Genomic DNA, 22,292 nt, shown 5'->3' with positions numbered 1-22,292 from the left:
TGAATAGACAAAATAGACAGTGAATTTGGAACTATCCAAGCAGGATGTCATATCTCTATATTGATCAATCTAAGGTAGGTTTAAAAGATGCAAAAATAAGAAGAGTTAAACCATTGGATCCTTCGCCAGGGCGCCGCCAGCTACTGTCACAGGTATAGAATCTATAAATTGTTGAGCAGCTATTTTGTCTGTGAAGGTGTGTGATTTCCCATCACGCCAAATGTGTAGGGATGCCGGATATATAAGTGCAAATCGCACTCCTCGATGATGAAGTATGGAGCATAGTGGTGCCATCGCCTTACGAAGGGAGGATACATGTAAAGAGTAGTCATTGAATAGTAGCAGTTTTTGTCCTTCATATTCAAGCCGGCCAGATTTCTGAAAAGCTTGCATGATAAGCTCCTTTTCTTTCCAGTTGATGTATCTAGCAATTGTTGTTCGCGGGTGGTTGTTATCACTTGTACGTTGGCCCAAACGGTGTGCCCGTTCGCATAAAAAACCAGTCGTTGGGGTCACCAGGCCAAGTTGCTTTGGTAGCCAAACTTGGAAGAAATGATAGAGGTCTTGGTTTGCTTGGAGCTCAGGTAGCCCCACTACTCGTATATTATTACGACGCTGACGGTTCTCCTGAGCATCTAAACGTTCTGTCAATGCTGTCACCTGAGTCTGCAAACTAATCACACTCTCCCGTTCATGTAGTACTGCGTCCTCATTTTCAGATATCCTCTGTTCTACTGCTGTAATACGGCCAGCCTGTGTTTCAAAGCGGTCATTAATGCTGTCAACTGCTGATTGTAATTTATGAAGTTTATCTTCCAAGGATTTAATGACCATTTTTGAAATTTCCTGTGCCCATTCACTCCAGTGCATCGAGGTTGGAGTGGGAATCGGTGACGCCGCCATTTTGAGCATGGAGCAGTCAATTTTGTGTTTCGGCGTTTTCGCCGATTTTACTGGCATGTCGGGTTGTTGCGCACTAACAGGAGGGCTCACTCACCCACAACCGTCGACAGGGACCCCAGTTGAGGTGATCTGATTTGTTTTGTTTATTAGGCAGACGAGTTCAATAACTCCGGGACATTCGTGACTCCCAGGTCTCCCAATGTTGAGCAGCGCATGTGAATTCAGGTTTTTCTTTTTTTTTTTTTTTTTATCGGTTTCAGATACAAATTAAAGTTCCTTGCATCGAGTTCTCTCCGATTGTATAGAAATAAAAGATATAAAAGCACGGTTTAATTTAAAACTAGGTGCGGATGTAAGGAGCCGTTACACCATACGTGTAATCACCGCGGAAATCAGGCCACGCCCCATTTTTTTTTTTTTTCTTTTTCCTTTCCTTCCTTCCTTCTTCCCTTTCTTCTTCCCCCTCGGCGGCCCGCAGTGGGCTGAGAAAAGAAAAAAAGGGGTCAGGCTGGAAGATTGATCTTTAGTAGCACTCGAATGAGCTGAGGAGAGCAAGGCTCCTAAATGAGCAGTGCAGGGTAAATCTCTCCTGCTCGAGGGGTGGAGGAAGGAGGGACTGTGCCGAAAGTGGCTGTTGGGGGCGGGGCAAACCGCCGATCTCGGGCTCCTCCGGTGCAGTGAAGGGGGACGACTCGATCTCCCTTCCCCTTCACTGTGCTGGATCCCGAAGAGAGGACCTGTATTCAGAGCCCTTAAGAGGGCTGTAACGGCAGGACATACTTCTTGAACGGAGAAACTTTAACTAGGACTTCAGCAGAACGAGATTTAGGAGTAATCATCAGTGCAGACATGAAAACTGCCAATCAAGTGGAGAAGGCTTCATCTAAGGCAAGGCAGATATTGGGTTGTATCAATAGAAATTTCGTCAGCCGAAAGCCTGAAGTCATAATGCCGTTGTACAGGACCATGGTGAGACCTCATCTGGAGTACTGTGTGCAATTCTGGAGGCCACATTACAGTAAAGATGTGCGCAGAATTGAATCGGTTCAGCGGACGGCCACCAGGATGATCTCGGGGCTCAAGGGTCTCTCGTACGAAGAGAGACTGAACAAATTGCAGCTCTACACTCTCGAGGAACGCAGGGAGAGGGGAGACATGATCGAAACATTTAAGTACCTCACGGGACGTGTTGAAGTGGAAGATGATATTTTCTTTCTCAAGGGACCCTCGGCCACAAGAGGGCACCCGCTCAAACTCGGGGGCGGAAAATTTCATGGCGACACCAGAAAGTATTTCTTCACAGAGAGAGTGGTTGACCATTGGAACAAGCTTCCAGTGCAGGTGATCGAGGCAGACAGCGTACCAGATTTTAAGAATAAATGGGATACCCATGTGGGATCCCTACAAGGGTCAAGATAAGGAAATTGGGTCATTAGGGCATAGACAGGGGGTGGGTAAGCAGACTTACTGTAGCCCTTTTCTGCCGTCATCTTCTATGTATGTTTCTATGATGGAAAAATAAAACATTCAGACAACAAAGGTAGAAGAAAACCATTTTATTTTAACTGTTTAAATGGAATATGGATAATAACAAAATCCAAAACACTATTTTTCCCTTGGAAAAAAGATATAAACTTAAATGCTCCGTTTACTCTAGATAACGTTCAATTAAATTCAGTAAGATCCCTAAAAATATTAGGAGTTACAATAGATGATAGGTTATCCTTTCATGAACATATTACTAATACTGTCAGAACATGTTTTTTCAAATTGCGTATGATCCGATCAATTGCCAAATTTTTAGAGCCAAAATCACTAAACATACTGATTCACTCTTTAATTATTTCAAAACTTGATTACTGTAACTCTTTATTAATAAATGTCACCCAAAAAGAGAAAAAATGTCTTCAGATAGTTCAAAATACGGCAATCAAATTAATACACAACCGCAAAAAATTTGACCATGTTACACCGCTCTTGATAGAATCACATTGGCTCCCTATTACCCATCGCATTACTTTTAAAATCTTACTTCTAGTCTTTAAAACATTGACTACAAATGAACCCCAATTCATCAATAGATTACTCATTCCACATCACGCTCTTTACGATCCACTAATCAAAAACTTCTAACAGTTCCTTCACTAAAAGTCATTGGAACTCGTCGCACTGACATCTTTTCTGTAATAGCCCCACAATTATGGAACAGTTTGCCCCAGTATCTCAGAGTAGAAAATAATCTGAAACAGTTTAAAAGCAGCTTAAAGAGTTTCCTTTTTAAAGATGCGTTTAATGTGTGAGCTTAACTAAGGATTATTATTAAATTTTTTCTTTTACCTTTTTATTCCCCGTTATTTCCCTTACCTGTTGTATTTTTACCATTTATGTTTTCTTTAATATATACGATTGTAGTTCTACCCTTTCTTTCCTCATGTGTCTGTTAGTTTGTATGACTTTATTTATTATTCTGTATGATGTGTTAAATTTATGTATTCTTTTATAATTAATTTGTTGTATCTATTTTTTATCTGTAAATCGCTTAGCAAATTAAATTAAGCGATTCAACAAGTCAAAAATAACCTTGAAACTTGAAACTATTTGTGATGGATTGTATGTCCCATCACGTTTAAGAGTACTTTCCTGAGGGAGAGCTACACTGGAGTCTACCCCTCCTCAGAGTTCCCATGGAAAATAGGTAACCAGGGTTAAACAGGGAATAGCTGGGTTCAACTAGTTCCTAATAGAAACATAGAAAAAAGCAGCAGAAAAGGGCTATAGCCCACCAAGTCTGCCCATTCCAAGTATCCCCTCCCCTGAATTTACTCCCTTAAAGATCCCACGTGAGTATCCCATTTTCTCTTAAAATCCGTCACGCTGCTGGCCTTTATCACCTGGAGTGGGAGTCTGTTCCAATGATCCACTACTCTTTCAGTGAAGAAGTACTTCCTGGAGTCGCCATGAAACTTCCCTCCCCTAATTTTCAGCGGATGCCCTCTGGTGGTCGAGGGTCCCATGAGCCAGAAGATATCATCTTCTGACTCGATGCGTCCCGTGATGTACTTATATGTTTCAATCATATCTCCCCGTTCTCTTCTTTCCTCAAGTGAGTACAGCCGCAATTTTTTAAATCTTTCTTCATACGTGAGATCCTTGAGCCCCAAGACCATCCTGGTGGCCGTTCGCTGAACCGACTCGATCCTCAGCACGTCCTTTCGGTAGTGTGGTCTCCAAAACTGAACACAGTACTCCAAGTGAGGCCTCACCATGGCTCTGTACAACGGCATCATAACTTCAGGTCTCCTGCTGACGAAACCTCTGCGGATACACCCCATCATAACTTCAGGTCTCCTGCTGACGAAACCTCTGCGGATACACCCCATCATTTGTCTTGCCCTGGAGGAAGCCTTCTCCACTTGATTGACAACCTTCATGTCCTCACTAATGATCACCCCTAGGTCGCGTTCCGCCGTGGTCCTAACCAAGGTCTCACCATTTAGTACATAAGTTCTACGCGGGTTTCTCTTACCCAGGTGCATTATCTTGCATTTTTTAGCATTGAAGCCTAGCTGCCAAGTAGTTGACCATTGTTCCAGCAACAGTAGGTCGTGTGTCATATTATCAGGTAATAAGCTTTTGCCTACTATGTTGCAAAGTTTGGCGTCATCGGCGAACAGTGATACCCTTCCTCTAAGACCTTGCGTCATATCTCTTATGAATAAGTTAAATAGAATCGGGCCCAGGACCGAGCCCTGCGGCACTCCACTGATCACGTCCGATGCTTCGGATGGGGTACCGTTCACCACCATCTTCTGAAGTCTACCGCTCAGCCAATCCCCAACCCATGTAGTTAGAGTGTCTCCTAATCCTATCGATTTCAGCTTGTTCAGTAATCTTCGATGAGGGACGCTATCAAATGCTTTACTGAAGTCCAAATATACCACGTCCAGTGACTCTCCGGCATCCAGTTGTCTAGTAACCCAGTCAAAAAAGCTAATCAGATTAGATTGGCAGGATCTACCCTGGGTGAACCCGTGTTGGTGTGGATCACGCAGTTTTTCTTCGTCTAGGATTGTGTCAAGATTCTGTTTGATCAGTGTTTCCATTAGTTTACACACTATAGACGTGAGACTCACTGGTCTGTAGTTTGCTGTCTCTGTCCTGCAGCCCTTTTTGTGGAGTGGGATTACGTTGGCGGTTTTCCAGTCCAAGGGGACCCTTCCTGTGCTTAGGGAAAGATTCAAAAGAACAGATAATGGTTCTGCCAGGACTTCCCTTAACTCTCTGAGCATTCTGGGGTGTAGGTTATCCGGTTCCATGGCTTTGTTTACTTTGAGTCTTGATAGTTCGTCATAGACGCTACTGGGCGTAAATTCGAAATCTTGAAACGGGTCTTTCTGGTTATCTCCCGTCTGCAGCTGTGGACCAGCTCCCGGCGCTTCGCGGGTGAACACTGAACAGAAGTATTTGTTTAGTAGTTCTGCCTTCTCAGAATCTGATTCCGCAAAGTTACCGTCCGATTGCTTCAGGCGTACTATCCCATCTTTGTTTCTTTTCCTGTCACTAATATAGCTGAAGAAAGATTTATCCCCTTTCTTAATTTTCCGTGGTAGCTCTTCCTCCATTCGGAGTTTGGCTTCTCTGACTGCTGTTTTGACAGCTTTAGATCTGTCTAGATAGTCCTCTTTCGCCCCCTCTTTGCCTAAATGTTTGTAGGTGATAAATGCGTCTTTTTTCTGTTTAACTAGGTCTGAAATTTCTTTACTGAACCATTGGGGGTCTTTTGTTTCTCCTGCGTTTACTTACTGTCTTTATGTATCAGTCTGTTGCTTCATGTAGGATGGACTTCAGAGACGACCACATATCCTCCACATTGTCAGATATTGCTTGTTTATGTAGCTCCTGATGGACAAAATCTCCCATGCGGTTGAAGTCTGTGCCTCTAAAGTTGAGAACCCTTGTTGCTGTATTTGTCTTAGGGAAACCTGTCTTGAGGTTGAGCCATACCATATTATGGTCGCTGGAGGCCAGTGTGTCTCCTACTGAGACTTCCGTGACGCTATCTCTGTTGGTGAGAACTAGGTCTAGTAACGCCTGATCCCTGGTGGGCTCCAATACCAATTGCTTGAGACGTGCACTCTTTATGGAGGTTAATATTCTTTTGCTGCTACCCGTAGTCGCGGAGAATGTGTTCCAATCTGCATCTGGCATGTTGAAGTCTCCTAGCATTACTGTGTCCCCGCGCAGTGTGATGTTCTCTGTCCTCGATTAATTCCATGTCTGTCCTCCTGTTGCCTGGGAGGTCTATATATCACCCCAAGGTATAGGCATTTTTCATTCCCTCTGGCCAGGTTCACCCAGAGGGATTCCCTGGTGTATCTAACATCTGTGATTCTGGTGGTTTTGATGCTTTCCTTAGTGTATAGCGCTACTCCTCCTCCCAATTTACCCTCTCGGTCGCAACGAAGTAGGTTGTACCCTGGTATAACCATATCCCACCCATGCGATTCCGTGAACCAGGTTTCGGATATCGCTATCACGTCAAGATCGGCATTTGTTATCTCAGTCTCTAATGCTAGAATTTTATTGCCCAAGCTGTGTGCATTAACATACATAGCCCTCCATATCTGTGAAGAGATTCCTTTACGAGCTAGTGTGGCTCCTAAATTATCAGTGATATTTCTCCCTGAATTATTGTGGATATCATTGGTACTTACCTTAGACTTGGTAGTGTGAGTGCGACTTGCCTCCTCAGGGTGGTTTCTTACTGCTCTGGGATATATGTACCCTCCCCCAACTTACCTAGTTTAAAGCCCTATGGAGTAGGCGGGCCAATCGATGTCCAAATAGGCTGGTTCTAGTCATAGAGAAAGTCTAGGTGGGTGGTGTTAGGAACCAGCTACCTCTATTTTCCCCAGAGTATTGTGTTGCTCAATAGTAAAGATTGAATGACCTTGTCATTGAACTTGAATAACTAATTTGCATTCTAATTGGCATAAGACGGTGCATTGCAGAGAAAAGGGGTGATTTATAAAGAAAAGAGACTCCTAAAGCCTTAAACTGGACTCCTGATAGGAAGAGGAGCTTTGTTTTGGACCCCCTCAATCCTCAGGGGATATTTTGAGGGGGTGGGGTCAAGAGGGACCTCACCCTGAACTGAAAGGGGGGTTTGCTTAATGGACTCCCAGCAGAAAGGAGCATAGTTGAACAAGAGCTTCAGGGTGACTCTTGAGAGGAAGAGTGCTGGCTTTGGCCTAACTCTTGGTAAACCCGAAACCTTCTCAGAGCATCTGAGCTCCAGCTAGCACAGACACACGGTCTATACCTCAGTAAGCGGTATACGGACACTCGGCTTACACCTTTGGGAAGGTGGGGCCAGGGGCGTGACAGTATTGTTTAAATTTTGGCAAATAAACTTGCAGAATTTTGAATTTTTTTGCACAGAATTCTGCAAGGAGTAAGCAATGAGGTAGAAAGGGGTGAGGGAGAAATCTTGCATATGCTGGAGGGGAGGGAGACATATGTATGGTGTATGGGGAGAGAGAAATAAATGTTGCATATGATAATGGAGGAGAGGAAGGGAGAGATGCTGCATGAAGGAGAATAGAGAGTTTTGATCCAGGGCACAAGGCAGGGAGAGCAAGAGAGATGGTAGACAGTGTGAAAGAAACAAATTTTGGATATGGCAGTGGAAGGGAATTTGCAGAAAGAAAAAATGAACGATGAGCACAGGGAAAGTAGAAAATGTCAAATGGGCAGGAGACCCTGGTGAGCGAGTTAACAGAAGACAAACAGAAACCAGAGCTTGGAAACAACATGATTTGAATAATAAAATAACCAGACAACAAAAGGTAGAAATAAAAATTTTCTATTGTGTGATTGCAATATGTCAGATTTGAAACGTGTATCCTGTCAGAGTTGATGTTAGCGAGCATGAGCTAGGATCTAACAGAGAGAGGAAAAGTCTTTTTTCAAGTTATCCTAAAATTTGATGGATCGCTTAATTGTAATACAAAGCGATGAACAAATCTAAAAACATGTGGTACATTTCTCAGTACGGGGAGACAACATTATTAACATAAGTCAGACAATAAAACTAAACAGATCCAAAAGGAAAATGAGGGAGGAGCTACAATATTTGACAGTAAAAGAGACGAATAAGGGTAAAACGGTAGGGGGGAAAAGACCATGTGTAGGTCTTATAAAAATTAAAATAGTAATAAAATTCCGAAAGAAAAATTAGCAATTAAAAGCATCATTAAAAAGAAAGTATTTCAATTTGCTTTTGAATTTGTCTATAAGACATTCTTCCCTTATATATATGGGGAGGGAACAACAGAGAAAATGTATTGCCTATGGTTATTAATAGATTTCAATGAAGGGATTATCAGCAAGTGTGGGCTCTCAGTACTAGTGCTGTAGAGTATACATATTCAGGTCTTCTAGTCTCTTCTTGTTCATCTTTTGGTGCAAACTCCATACCATTTTTGTTGCTTTTCTCTAGACCCCTTCAAGTCTTTTTATATCCCTAGCCAGATACGGCCTCCAAAACAGCACAGTACTTCACTTGAGGCCTTACCAATGACTTGTACAGGAGCATCAACACCTCCAGGCTGGTTATGCCTCTTTCTATACAGCCAGCATCCTTCTGGCTATAGCCACTGCCTTGTCACAATGTTTTGTTGCCTTCAGATCCTCAGATGCTATCACCCCAAAGTACCTCTCCCCATCCATGCATAACAGCCTCTCAGCACATATGGTTCCCTCGGATTTCTGCTCTCCAAGTGTATTACTCTGCACTTCACATTGAATTTTAGTTGCCAAACTTTGGACCACTCTTCTAACTTTTGCATATCCTTTTTCATGTTTTCCACGCTCTCCAAAGTGTCCACTCTGTTACAAATCTTGGTATCATCCATAAAAAGGCAAACCTTACCTTCTAAACCTTGAGCAATGTCGCTCACAAATATATTGAACAGAATCTGCCCCAACATTGATCCTTGTGGCACTCTACTACTCACCTTTCCTTCCTCCAAGTGAATTCCATTAATCACCACCCTCTGGCATCTGATTGCGGTGGCTTGGGGGAGAGCAGTGAGAAGGAAAGGGAAGCAGATTGGGGACCCCTGCTTTAGGCGAGCCATTTGCCGACATTCCCTCCAGAGAGATGCAAGTCCAGTTACAGCAGTCGCGGTCTGTACGTGATTGTCCTCTCCGCAATCGGAAAACTTGTGAAGTAAAGAGGACAGACCGCGGGACACAAAATAGTCCCTGGAGGGCCACATGCGGCCCATGGGCCGTAAGTTTGAGACCACTGATCTACACCATCCCAGCCATTGAAGCCCTCCCCAGTCCATCCTACACCAAACGGCCATATACAGACCGTTAAAGTCTGCCCAGTACTGGCCTTAGTTCTTCAATGTTTACTATTATTTTCTGATTCTAGATCCTCTGTTCATCCCATACTTTTTTGAACTCCATTACCGTTTTCCACGCCACCACCTTTCTTGGGAGCGCGTTCCACCACCCTTTCCGTAAAGTTGAATTTCCTTACATTGCTCTTGAGTCTACCACCCCTCAACTTCAAATTATGTCCTCTGGTTTTACCATTTTCCTTTCTCTGGAAAAGATTTTGTTCTATATTAATACCTTTCAAGTATTTGAGTGTCTGAATCATATCTCCCCTGTCCCTTCTTTCCTCTAAGACAGGGATGTCAAAGTCCCTCCTCGAGGGCTGCAATCCAGTCAGGTTTTCAGGATGTCCCCAATGAATATGCATGAGATCTATTAGCATACAATGAAAGCAGTGCATGCAAATAGATCTCATGCATATTCATTGGGGAAATCCTGAAAACCCAAGAGGATTGCGGCCCTCGAGGAGGGACTTTGGCACCCTTGCTCTAAGGTATACATATTCAGGGCTTCAAGTCTCTTCTCATACATCTTTTGGCGCAAACCTCCTATCATTTTTGTCGCTCTCTGGACCACCTCAAGCCTTTTTGTGTCCTTCGCCAGATACGGTCTCCAAAACTGAACACAATACTCCAAGTGGGGCCTCACCAATGACCTGTACAGGGGCATCAACACCTTCTTCCTTCTACTGGCTACGCCTCTCTTATACAGCCCAGCATTCTTCTGGCAGCAGCCACCGCCTTGTCGCACTGTTTTTTCGCCTTTAGATCTTCAGACACTATCACCCCAAGGTCCCTTTCCCCATTCCTGCATATCAGCCTCTCACTTCCCAACATATACGGCTCCTTCTGATCATTAATCCCCAAATGCATTACTCTGCATTTCTTTGCATTGAATTTTAGTTGCCAGATATTAGACTATTTCTCTAACACTGCTGTCCTTGGATAACACCTGTTAAAGGTAACTGTATTGTGTATTTGGTTCCCTCCCTCTCTCTCCGATTTTCCTTTTTGTCCAAGTTTATTAAAATCTTACTATCCTGCGACATTGGTAATCCTTCTGGGTGGCTTACAATCTAAATTCTATAGTACAGTCAATAAACAGATTAAAACAAATCACATATACTTGAGCCCAAGGTTAAAACTGAAATACAATTTGTTTTAAAAAGAAGAGGGAAGGTAAATACAATTTGGTGATCTTGTGTTCTATGTTTTTGGTAGTGCATTTGCTTCGCTTTAATAGATTTTGAAATTTGATTTACAGCATCCAAATAGATTTTGTTTTGTACACTATAAAGAAAATACTAAAATCACTCACCCAATCAATATTATAATTTACAAATTTAAACAGAGGCAGTGGGTAACCTTTTTTAAGTTTTCTCACTCTGTGGCTACTTTACCATCCATCATCAATATCATATCTTTATTATTGTGCCAGAAATACTACAAGTCTTTTTCATCCTATAACTTTTGTTTCTGCATGTCTTCCAGAATCTGTTGCTCGATCCAGTAAGTTGCTTAGCTGGTGCCAAAGGCAGACAGATGGATATAGGAGTGTAAATGTGACAGATCTCACCATGTCTTGGAAGAGTGGCCTAGCACTATGTGCTATTATTCACCAGTATCGTCCTGACCTCATGTAAGTTGACAGGATAAGAAGTTACCGTTCTCTAAATTCACACAATATGACATCTTTTACAAATAGCAGTCTATTCTTAGGACCCCTATTCCCATAAACAGAGGGGAGGAAAGCCTTCGTATACCTGCCCCTGAGGCATTATACAGTAGACTCTCAGTTAACCGGCATCCAAGGGGATTAATAGATACAGAATAAATGTAGTTTCTGGTTGCTTGAGAGTTGCTATAAAAATAGGCCTAACTAATACCCAATACTATGCCATACCATAAACTTTTCCAGACAAACTACTGGACATGTGGTATGCAAAGCGTGGGTGTACTTGGATGTTGCATGCCAAGTTTATACTTAAATTTCTGCCAGAAATTAAATAAAAATGAAAATAAAATCAAAGTATTATAGTATTTCTTAGATTTTTTTTCTGGTTGCTTGAGAGTTATGGCTAATTGAGTATCAGTTAACAGAGAGCCTACTGTATTAAAAAAAATGTATAATCAACAATACTATTTTAAGTCTTTCTGTCTTGTATAAAACAAAATTTATACCTATAATTGAAAACTCTTAGGGCTCCTTTTACTAAGGTGTGCTAGCGTTTTTAGCGTGAGCTGCATTGCTGCGCGCTAATCCCGCGCTACGTGCCAAGAACTAACGTCAGCTCAATGCTACCGTTAGTGTCTAGCGCATGCTAAAACCGCTAGCGTAGCTTAGTAAAAGGAGCCCTAAATGTATTGGAGACTACCCATATCAAATATGCTAGAGTTCCAGGTACACCATTTTCATAAAGATGTTAATGTTTATGCTGCGTTTCAAATTATTTGCAACTCTATAATTCCTTTCTGGATATTGTACAGATCTTTTTTTTTCACCTAAAACAAGGAACTTTAATACAACTTGTATATCTTTTCTGAAAAATGAATAAACTGTTGAAGGTAAATAGCCATGCTGTTTCTAAATGTTTGACATGCATGTTAAAATACAGCATTTATGTGTGATAAAGTACCAGCAATTTTGTGGCAGGTGAGAAAGTTTCTTTAAGTAAGAAATTTAGAAAATAAATTTCATATCTGTTACTAAAAACTTTTTTTAGACAGGTAAAATTATGTAAACCTAGAGGCTTCCTCTGTTCCATTTCATTATTTTTCTTATAAATTCATCTCTCTTGCAGAGATTTTGAGTCTCTGGATGAGCACAATATAGAGAAGAATAATCAGCTAGCTTTTGACATTGCGGAAAAAGAGTTTGGCATTTCTCCCATCATGACTGGCAAGGAGATGGCATCAGTAGGGGAGCCAGACAAACTGTCTATGGTGATGTACTTAACTCAGTTCTATGAGATGTTCAAGGACACCACAACATCTGGTGGTAAGAACTTGGTCCAGTGAATATTTTAAGAATGAGAAAGGAAGTGATAATCTGACAAAGAAGGGAAAAGAGTCATTATAAATCCAAAGTTAGAGCTGGTGTTTGTATAGTATTTTCTTTCTATATGATTGAGTCTTGGCCATACCTTTTTTGATATAATATATACAGGGATGGCAACTGTAGACAAGTCAGAAAAGGTCTGAGAATAACAAATTGTGCAACTGACCTGAAGATACTACAAAATTCATGGAGAGTGATCAAAATAAAGTTTATAAAAATTCTCAGAGATGTGGAACTCTATAAGGAAGGCTTGAAAACCTCCCTTGGGTGAAGAGTTCACCTTCCAGTCATTGTAATTTTATAAAAACTTTGATCACTAACTCCACAGAATATTGCTAAAATCTATTTCAAAAAAACTCTTGCACATGAAAGTTCTAGTATGTTTGAGAGTCACTGTAGATGATGACATATAGAAAAAAATTTTTAGCACTTAGCTTAAGCAGGATTTGGGGGTCCCAACGTGGCCCCGTTTCGTTCCCTGCCTTAGGGAACCCGAATGGTGATGTTCAGACAGGTTCCTAGTTAAATGCAGTTGGTAATTGTGCCCTCGTGACTGAGAAATGGTTCTCTGCTGAAAAAACGGTTGTTAAATCTGGCGGTTTTTTGAGCTTTCAAGATTTAACAACCGTTTTTCCAGCAGAGAACCATTTTTCAGTCACGAGGGCACAATTACCAACTGCATTTAACCAGGAACCTGTCTGAACATCACCATTCGGGTTCCCTAAGGCAGGGAACGAAACGGGGCCACGTTGGGACCCCCAAATCCTGCTTAAGCTAAGTGCTAAAAAATTTTTTCTATATGTCATCATCTACAGTGACTCTCAAACATACTAGAACTTTCATGTGCAAGAGTTTTTTTGAAACAGATTTAAGCAATATTCTGTGGAGTTAGTGATCAAAGTTTTTATAAAATTACAATGACTGGAAGGTGAACTCTTCACCCAAGGGAGGTTTTCAAGCCTTTCTTATAGAGTTCCACATCTCTGAGAATTTTTATAAACTTTATTTTGATCACTCTCCATGAATTTTGTAGTATCTTCAGGTCAGTTGCACAATTTGTAATACCTTTTTTGATGGCTGAAGACTTGATAGTGTGAGAATCAGGGTCTAAAAACTAAATGCTGGAGAAATAGACTATGATCATCTGTTCATTTTCTATTTCTCTTCAGTCCCTGTTTGATCTCTTGATCTTCTCTGCAGCCAAGGATAAACTGTTCTTATCACATACTTAATTGAATTCTGATGATCTCTCCATTTCACATGGAGGCTGCTGCATGCATTGAACAAATATTTGGCATGGCTCAAAAACAAAAATTAGCAGTGTTCAGCAGGTAGTTATTTGAAGTATCAATAACATGGCAAATATTCAACCTTTAATATCATGTGATCCACTCAAATGAAGGGGTCTATACTACGTTTACTTGTAATCGTTATCAATCATGTTTATACTGCAGGAAAAGACCTCAGAGTTTAGGTGTACTACACTATCGTTTCATCGACTCACTGTTAGCGTAGATAGGTTCCACATAAATACTCCATAATTCAATCATTGGCCAAAAACCTGCTTAATACATTTTTACATTTTTATCTTTACTTATCTCTTTTTTTTATCCTTTCATTAATTTATAACTAATGCACTCAACAACAGGTGTTTACATATAGACTGCTTCAAACCTTTGAAAAAAGCCAACAGAAAATTACTTATCTTCAATATTTAGTTTTCTACTTTTCACTCTTCTATTCTGTCTGTGCCATATCAAACTATTGGATCCAGGACCGGAGCCATTCCAAACTACCAGAACCGGAGCCGACGCAGCTTGCGTTTCATGGATCTGCTGCTTCAAGGCCAATTAGTAAGGCACAGTAGTGTCTATAAATTAAAACAAATACAATAACTATCATTGAAATACATTGTTAAAAGCTACAGCAAATTTACTTACAGCCTCTCGTTCTGTCAGTAATTTTCAAACATCAGCAAGATGGCGCCAGCATGTGACTTATACACACCCAGTCCTACGTAATCATGTAGCTCCACCCACACTCTTTTCTTATTGGTTATATGATTAAAAGTCCTAAGCATATAATGGAAAAAAAACCTAAACTTATAGTGGAAAAAACTTTTTATGGAAATAACTTATTAGGGGTGATTAATAGAAATGTTGCCATTCTATATTCTTATTCAGCCCTTTAGGCAATAGCGTATCAAGCTGATATATCCATTTTTGTTCATGTTGGGCCAGATATCTTCTAATATCCCCTCCTCTTCCTCTATGAACTACTTAAATTACACAAGTCCTCAAGGATTGAAAATCATGCTTATTTGCTACACAATGTCTGGCTAATGGCGCTCCTAAGACCTACTGTTTAATATTGCATTTATGTTCAGTAAGTCTAATATTGAAATGCCTAGAAGTTTGACCAACATATAGAAGGTCACATGGGCATTTTATTATATGCACTACTCCACTTGTGTTGCAGTCTGAAACATGTTTAAGAGTATAAATTACTTTATCTCGTGGATTCTGGAAACTGTCGGTGCATATCATAATACTACACATCTAACATAGTAACATAGTAGATGACGGCAGATAACGACCCGAATGGTCCATCCAGTCTGCCCAACCTGATTCAATTTAAAATTTTTTTTTTTTTTTTTCTTCTTAGCTATTTCTGGGCGAGAATCCAAAGCTTTACCCGGTACTGTGCTTGGGTTTCAACTGCCGAAATCACTGTTAAGACTTACTCCAGCCCATCTACACCCTCCCAGCCATTGAAGCCCTCCCCTGCCCATCCTCCTCCAAACGGCCATACACAGACGCAGACCGTACAAGTCTGCCCAGTAACTGGCCTAGTTCAATCTTTAATATTATTTTCTGATTCTAAATCTTCTGTGTTCATCCCATGCTTCTTTGAACTCAGTCACAGTTTTACTCTCCACCACCTCTCTCGGGAGCGCATTCCAGGCATCCACCACCCTCTCCGTAAAGTAGAATTTCCTAACATTGCCCCTGAATCTACCACCCCTCAACCTCAAATTATGTCCTCTGGTTTTACCATTTTCCTTTCTCTGGAAAAGATTTTGTTCTACGTTAATACCCTTTAAGTATTTGAACGTCTGAATCATATCTCCCCTGTCCCTCCTTTCCTCTAGGGTATACATATTCAGGGCTTCCAGTCTCTCCTCATACATCTTCTGGCGCAAGCCTCCTATCATTTTCGTCGCCCTCCTCTGGACCGCCTCAAGTCTTCTTACATCTTTCGCCAGATATGGTCTCCAAAACTGAACACAATACTCCAAGTGGGGCCTCACCAATGACCTGTACAGGGGCATCAACACCTTCTTCCTTCTACTGACTACGCCTCTCTTTATACAGCCCAGAATCCTTCTGGCAGCAGCCACTGCCTTGTCACACTGTTTTTTCGCCTTTAGATCTTCGGACACTATCACCCCAAGGTCCCTCTCCCCGTCCGTGCATATCAGCTTCTCTCCTCCCAGCATATACGGTTCCTTCCTATTATTAATCCCCAAATGCATTACTCTGCATTTCTTTGCATTGAATTTTAGTTGCCAGGCATTAGACCATTCCTCTAACTTTTGCAGATCCTTTTTCATATTTTCCACTCCCTCTTCGGTGTCTACTCTGTTACAAATCTTGGTATCATCTGCAAAAAGGCACACTTTTCCTTCTAACCCTTCAGCAATGTCACTTACATACATATTGAACAGGATTGGCCCCAGCACCGAACCCTGAGGGACTCCACTAGTCACCTTTCCTTCCTTCGAGCGACTTCCATTAACCACCACCCTCTGGCGTCTGTCCGACAGCCAGTTTCTGACCCAGTTCACCACTTTGGGTCCTAACTTCAGCCCTTCAAGTTTGTTCAACAGCCTCCTATGAGGAACTGTATCAAAGGCTTTGCTGAAATCCAAGTAAATTACATCTAGCATATGTCCTCGATCCAGCTCTCTGGTCACCCAATCAAAAAATTCAATCAGGTTCGTTTGGCACGATTTACCTTTTGTAAAGCCATGTTGCCTCGGATCCTGTAACCCATTAGATTCAAGGAAATACACTATCCTTTCTTTCAGCAACACTTCCATTATTTTTCCAACAACTGAAGTGAGGCTCACCGGCCTGTAGTTTCCTGCTTCATCCCTGTGACCACTTTTATGAATAGGGACCACATCCGCTCTCCTCCAATCCCCAGGAATCACTCACGTCTCCAGAGATTTGTTGAACAAGTCTTTAATAGGACTCGCCAGAAACTCTCTGAGCTCCCTTAGTATCCTGGGATGGATCCCGTCTGGTCCCATCGCTTTGTCCACCTTCAGTTTTTCAAGTTGCTCATAAACACCCTCCTCCTTGAACGGCGCAGAATCTACTCCATTTTCTCGTGTAACTTTGCCAGACAATCTCGGTCCTTCTCCAGGATTTTCTTCTGTGAACACAGAACAGAAGTATTTGTTTAGCACATTTGCTTTCTCCTCATCACTCTCCACATATTTGTTCCCAGCATCTTTTAGCCTAGCAATTCCATTTTTTATCTTCCTCCTTTCACTAATATATCTGAAAAAATTTTTATCTCCCTTTTTTACATTTTTAGCCATTTGTTCTTCCGCCTGTGCCTTCGCCAAACATATCTCTCTCTTGGCTTCTTTCAGTTTCACCCTGTAGTCCTTTCTGCTCTCCTCTTCTTGGATTTTTTTATATTTCATGAACGCCAACTCTTTCGCCTTTATTTTCTCAGCCACTAGGTTGGAGAACCATATCGGCTTCCTTTTTCTCTTGTTTTTATTGATTTTCTTCAAATAAAGGTCCGTAGCCATTTTTATCGCTCCTTTCAGCTTAAACCACTGTCTTTCCACTTCTCTTATGTCCTCCCATCCTAACAGCTCTTTCTTCAGGTACTTTCCCATTGCATTAAAGTCCGTACGTTTGAAATCTAGGACTTTAAGTATCGTGCGGCCGCTCTCCACTTTAGCCGTTATATCAAACCAAACCGTTTGATGATCGCTACTACCCAGGTGAGCACCCACTCGAACATTAGAGATACTCTCTCCATTTGTGAGGACCAGATCCAATATCGCTTTTTCCCTTGTGGGTTCCGTCACCATTTGTCTGAGCAGAGCCTCTTGAAAGGCATCCACAATCTCCCTACTTCTTTCCGATTCCGCAGACGGAACATTCCAGTCCGCATCCGGCAGGTTGAAATCTCCCAACAGCAGAACCTCCTCTTTCCTTCCAAACTTTTGGATATCCACAATCAGATCCTTATCAATTTGCTGCGATTGAGTCGGAGGTCTGTAGACTACACCCACGTAGATAGAAGTTCCATCTTCTCTTTTCAGAGCAATCCATATCGCTTCTTCCTCTCCCCAGGTCCCTTGCATTTCGGTCGCTTGGATATTGATCTTTACATAGAGAGCTACTCCTCCACCTTTATGACCATCTCTGTCCTTCCTAAAAAGATTATATCCCGGTATGTTTGCATCCCATCCATGTGATTCACTGAACCATGTCTCTGTGATAGCAACAATATCTAGATCTGCCTCTAATATCAGGGCTAGCAGATCATGAACTTTGTTGCTTAGACTGCGAGCATTTGTGGTCATCGCTTTCCAGCTATTTTTCAGCGATAATCTCCTTTTTCGTATGGATTTTTGTGTCGTTTCACTTTCCGTTGCAATACTAAGAAATGAGTTGCTGATATTGCTTATGTTGCAGCCTTTACTACTATCACATCTTTTCTTTTGCCGGGGGTGGTCTCTATAATTGTCCTTCGTACATACACCACCCCCACCTTCTAGTTTAAATGCCTAGAAAAATATTGTCTAAATTTCTCTGCAAGGTTTCTTTTTCCTGCTGTAGTAATATGTAGCCCATCAGTGCAATATAGCTTCTTGTCCTTCCATGTATTTCCCCATCTTCCTATGTACCTGAAGCCTTCTCGATGACACCAGGCTCTGAGCCATCTATTAAAGTCCTCTGTGTTTTTCACTCTTTGCTCTCCTTTTCCATATGCAGGCAGTATTTCAGAAAAAGCTAAAGTCTTTACAAAAGGTTTCACACCCTCACCAAGCTCCCGAAAAGCTTTCTGTGCTGCAAGTGTGGAGTTGTTGGCCAGGTCATTTGTTCCCAGATGGATAACAACATCAGTGTTAAAATCCTTAGTTTCTTCCTTAATTATAGTCAGTATTTGCCTGGAACTCCTGGTAGCTGAGGATCCTGGAAGACATTTCACTATTTTGGTCTCCTCGCCCTGTGTTCCAAGGTTAATGCCTCTGATGATGGAATCCCCCAACAGTAATAGTTTTCTGTTTTTGGTTTTTTTATTTGTACTTAGGGTGCTCTTGTTCTCTTGAGTTTCCTTCATTGGTTCAAGTCCCACCTCCCTTCTGTTTTCCTGAGTATCGCAGTGCACTAGTGGAGCGAAGGAATTCTGTAGAGGTAATATTAGTGAAGGTGGATGTTTCTGTGTTATATGTCGCAGTCTTCCTGAGCCTACTGTGACCCATTTATTCCTGGGCTGTTTTATTCTTTGAGGTAGAGGTGGTAAGTTGGTATGATTTTGTGGAGTGATGGAAGCTGCTTTAATTGTATTCAATTCCTGTTTAAGTTTGCAGAGCTCCTCCTTAATACTGGCAAGTTGAAGACAGATGGGGCAAGCCTTAAGTCTCCAAATAGTATGTCTTGGAATTAAAGCACCACAGTGATTGCATAGAATAAAGGTCATCTTGATTGGTTGTGAAGTGACTTGATTTGAGTAGTCCTGATTATATGGGTCTCTATATATGAATAGTGGTCCCTGGGGTTGGTGGGACTATAAGTAAGACTACAAGTAAGGCAGAAATATAGGCTCTATACCACCTAAAACACAGTATTTTAAACAAAACTGCAGGTTCTATCAGTGCTACCCTAAAACACAGGATTTATAACAGATTTTCCCTACTTTAGTCACCCTGAGCCACAGGCACCAGAAATATAGGCTCTATACCACCTAAACAAAACTGCAGGTTCTATCAGTGCTACCCTAAAACACAGGATTTTCCCTACTTAAGTCACCCTGATGCCACAGGGTGGCTCTATATAGGCTCTATACCACCTAAAACACAGTATTTTAAACAAAAATGCAGGAAGACGAAATAAGATTTAACAGAGGAAAGAGAAGGATTTATTTTTTTGTGCTTTTTTATATTTTTTTTTAGTAAGAAACAGGGAGGAGAAGAGAAATTAAGCAGATATAATGCTGAAAACCAGTGAAAAGAGCAGAATATGAAATGCTGAGTAACTTAGCTTTTAGAAGTTCACAGGGCAGCCTTGTTTCAGCAATGTCCCAAAGATAATGCAATTAAGCCCCTCCCTTCTCCACCTAATCAGACACAATGGCTAAAAACTAATGAGTCAGAAATATAGGCTCTATACCACCTAAAACACAGTATTTTAAACAAAAATGCAGGTTCTATCAGTGCTACCCTAAAACACAGGATTTATAACAGGATTTTCCCTACTTTAGTCACCCTGAGCCACAGGCACCAGAAATATAGGCTCTATACCACCTAAAACACAGTATTTTAAACAAAAATGCAGGTTCTATCAGTGCTACCCTAAAACACAGGATTTATAACAGGATTTTCCCTACTTTAGTCACCCTGAGCCACAGGCACCAGTATTTTAAACAAAAATGCAGGAAGAGGAAATAAGATTTAACAGAGGAAAGAGAAGGATTTATTTTTTTGTGCTTTTTTATATTTTTTTTTTAGTAAGAAACAGGGAGGAAAAGAGAAATTAAGCAGATATAATGCTGAAAACCAGTGAAAAGAGCAGAATATGAAATGCTGAGTAACTTAGCTTTTAGAAGTTCACAGGGCAGCCTTGTTTCAGCATGAACCATGACTATCGTCATGATATTCATACCATTCTCTGGAAGCATAGATGGACATAGGATTTCTTTTAAATTTTGATTCCTCCTAAGTTATATGTCACTGCCAGGCTGCCTAAGGCTCTCTGCTGCTGCTACTTGATCCTCGGTTCACACATTCATCTCACATTACTGTCTGGAATCTTTTTCCAGATGGGATGGCCACTTTGGCCAAGCAGTATTACAACATTTATTCTCCTAAACGCCAACACTCCCACCATCCCATTCTGGTTATCTTGTTGGTCATCCATATGTGAGAATATACTGCCTGTTTGTCCTGGGATTAAGCAGTTACTTACTGTAACAAGTGTTATCCAGGGACAGCAGGCAGATATTCTCACAACCCACCCACCTCCCCTGATTGACTTTTTAGCTGGCTATCTGAACTGAGGAGACGTGCCTATGTCTGGCGGGAAGGCACTTGCGCATGTACAGTGTGGTCAGTCGCAAACTTTCTAAAGTTCTTAAAGCAACAGCGCTTTTGCAGCTGTCCGCATCAGAGCTCTGTGGATGACATCACCCATATGTGAGAATATCTTCCTGCTGTCCCTGGATAATATCTGTTATGGTAAGTAACTGTGCTTTTTGCTCAAAGTCTGCGATATTCCGCAGCCAGAGTTATCCCCACTGGGAACCTCTGCAGCATGAAGGCTTGAAGCATGAAAACAAATACTGACTTTAAAGAAACGTAAGCACAAGCAGAAAAGACTAGATCCTACTCTCTTGCTTGTAGGAAAGCAACTGGTTACCTGAGGGCAATCCTGAGATAAGAGGGGAGGGTCTAAACCATTATATAAATGAGGCTTCCTAGAAGCAGTCTCGTGATTTGGAATTCATAACCCACTTGTACAGGAATAGAGGACTTCTCTTTTGCCACCATACTCTTTCCATGTCTACCATCTCTCTTTGAGCAATCATATTCCTTTTTTTCCATCCTTTCCTGATTCAGTAACTCCTCTCTCTTTCTCCTTCTCAACTTTTGTCAAATGCATCAGATCTCCTTGCTTTCCCTCTCTTTCTCACATTTAGCATCTTGTCCATCTCTCTACTGCCAATCTCATCAACTCATCTTTTTACTGCCACAGGGTGCAGCTTCTACCTTTGTGTCTCTATTCCCATTTTCTCCATCCAACATCTCCTTTCTCTTTCCTTTAGATAGTATCTCCCTTCTGTCACTCTACTGTCTGAGTTTTGTCCAACATCCTCCCCCCCCCACAATGAACAAGAATAGCTTCTTTCTCTCTTCCCTCATCAATCCAGCATCTGTACTTCCTCCCTCTCCCTCAATCCAAGTTTACACATGCAGCAGTGGTAAAAAAGGAAAGTAAAGCTTTGGGGCCTTCCATCTTGCTTGTGCTGCTGCACATTCTGCTAGTTCCAGTCCTACCCCCTCAAAACAGTAAGTGACTTTGTGGGGCAGGGCCAGGATGGCAGAGTATGCAGCACTGCATGCAAGATGGAAAGCTCTACAGTTTCACTTTCCTCTACTGCCGGTGCTGCACATTGCAGGAAGCAGCCATGGCAGAACAGCCCACACTTGAATTGGGGTAGCAAAGGGGTGGCAAACCATTCAAATGGGGTGGCACTTGCACCCTGTAATAATGCCTATATCCTCCACCTACAATTCTGCCAGTAGGGTTGAGGGACAGGCAAACTGCAAAACTCCAGGGAACCTGCCAGTCCCTAGTAATTGAAAGCATATTGAAGCACCACTCCCCATCAGCAACAATGAAGAAGGATAACTCCTACTCAGCTTAGAGGGTACAGTGTTGTTCAACCATGTAGGATGCAAATATTGGGGGTGGTTGATAGATAAACATGAAGTCAATGGGTTGAGAAGTATTCAGATAAAAGTCCATGGTCTCAAAATGGATCGAGAATGAAGACTGCAAAAGAGAGATAAGAATAACACTTGAGAAAATTAGGGCCAAACCATCATCTTTATTTCTATGTCTGCTATTGTATTGGTTGAAAACTCTGTAGGGAGGCTTATAATAATTATC

General features: G+C 41.6%; 1 protein-coding gene across 17 annotated transcripts in view; it reads left to right on the top strand.

Annotated features, from left to right (window-relative positions):
• MICAL3 (microtubule associated monooxygenase, calponin and LIM domain containing 3) overlaps window positions 1–22,292 on the top strand; it is a 711,269-nt gene that overhangs the window by 262,644 nt on the left and 426,333 nt on the right. For all 17 annotated transcript variants that reach the window (XM_033950898.1, XM_033950894.1, XM_033950891.1 and 14 more), the window contains 2 exons: window positions 10,803–10,950; window positions 12,113–12,309. In XM_033950898.1, the coding sequence (XP_033806789.1) occupies window positions 10,803–10,950; window positions 12,113–12,309 (345 nt within the window). The remainder of the gene's footprint in view (window positions 1–10,802; window positions 10,951–12,112; window positions 12,310–22,292) is intronic.

Source organism: Geotrypetes seraphini, chromosome 7, assembly GCF_902459505.1.
Source record: "Geotrypetes seraphini chromosome 7, aGeoSer1.1, whole genome shotgun sequence".
In the NCBI taxonomy this organism is placed as follows: domain Eukaryota; kingdom Metazoa; phylum Chordata; class Amphibia; order Gymnophiona; family Dermophiidae; genus Geotrypetes; species Geotrypetes seraphini.
The sequence above is the reverse complement of the archived record's forward strand: the minus strand, read 5'-3'. Positions and strand labels throughout refer to the sequence as shown.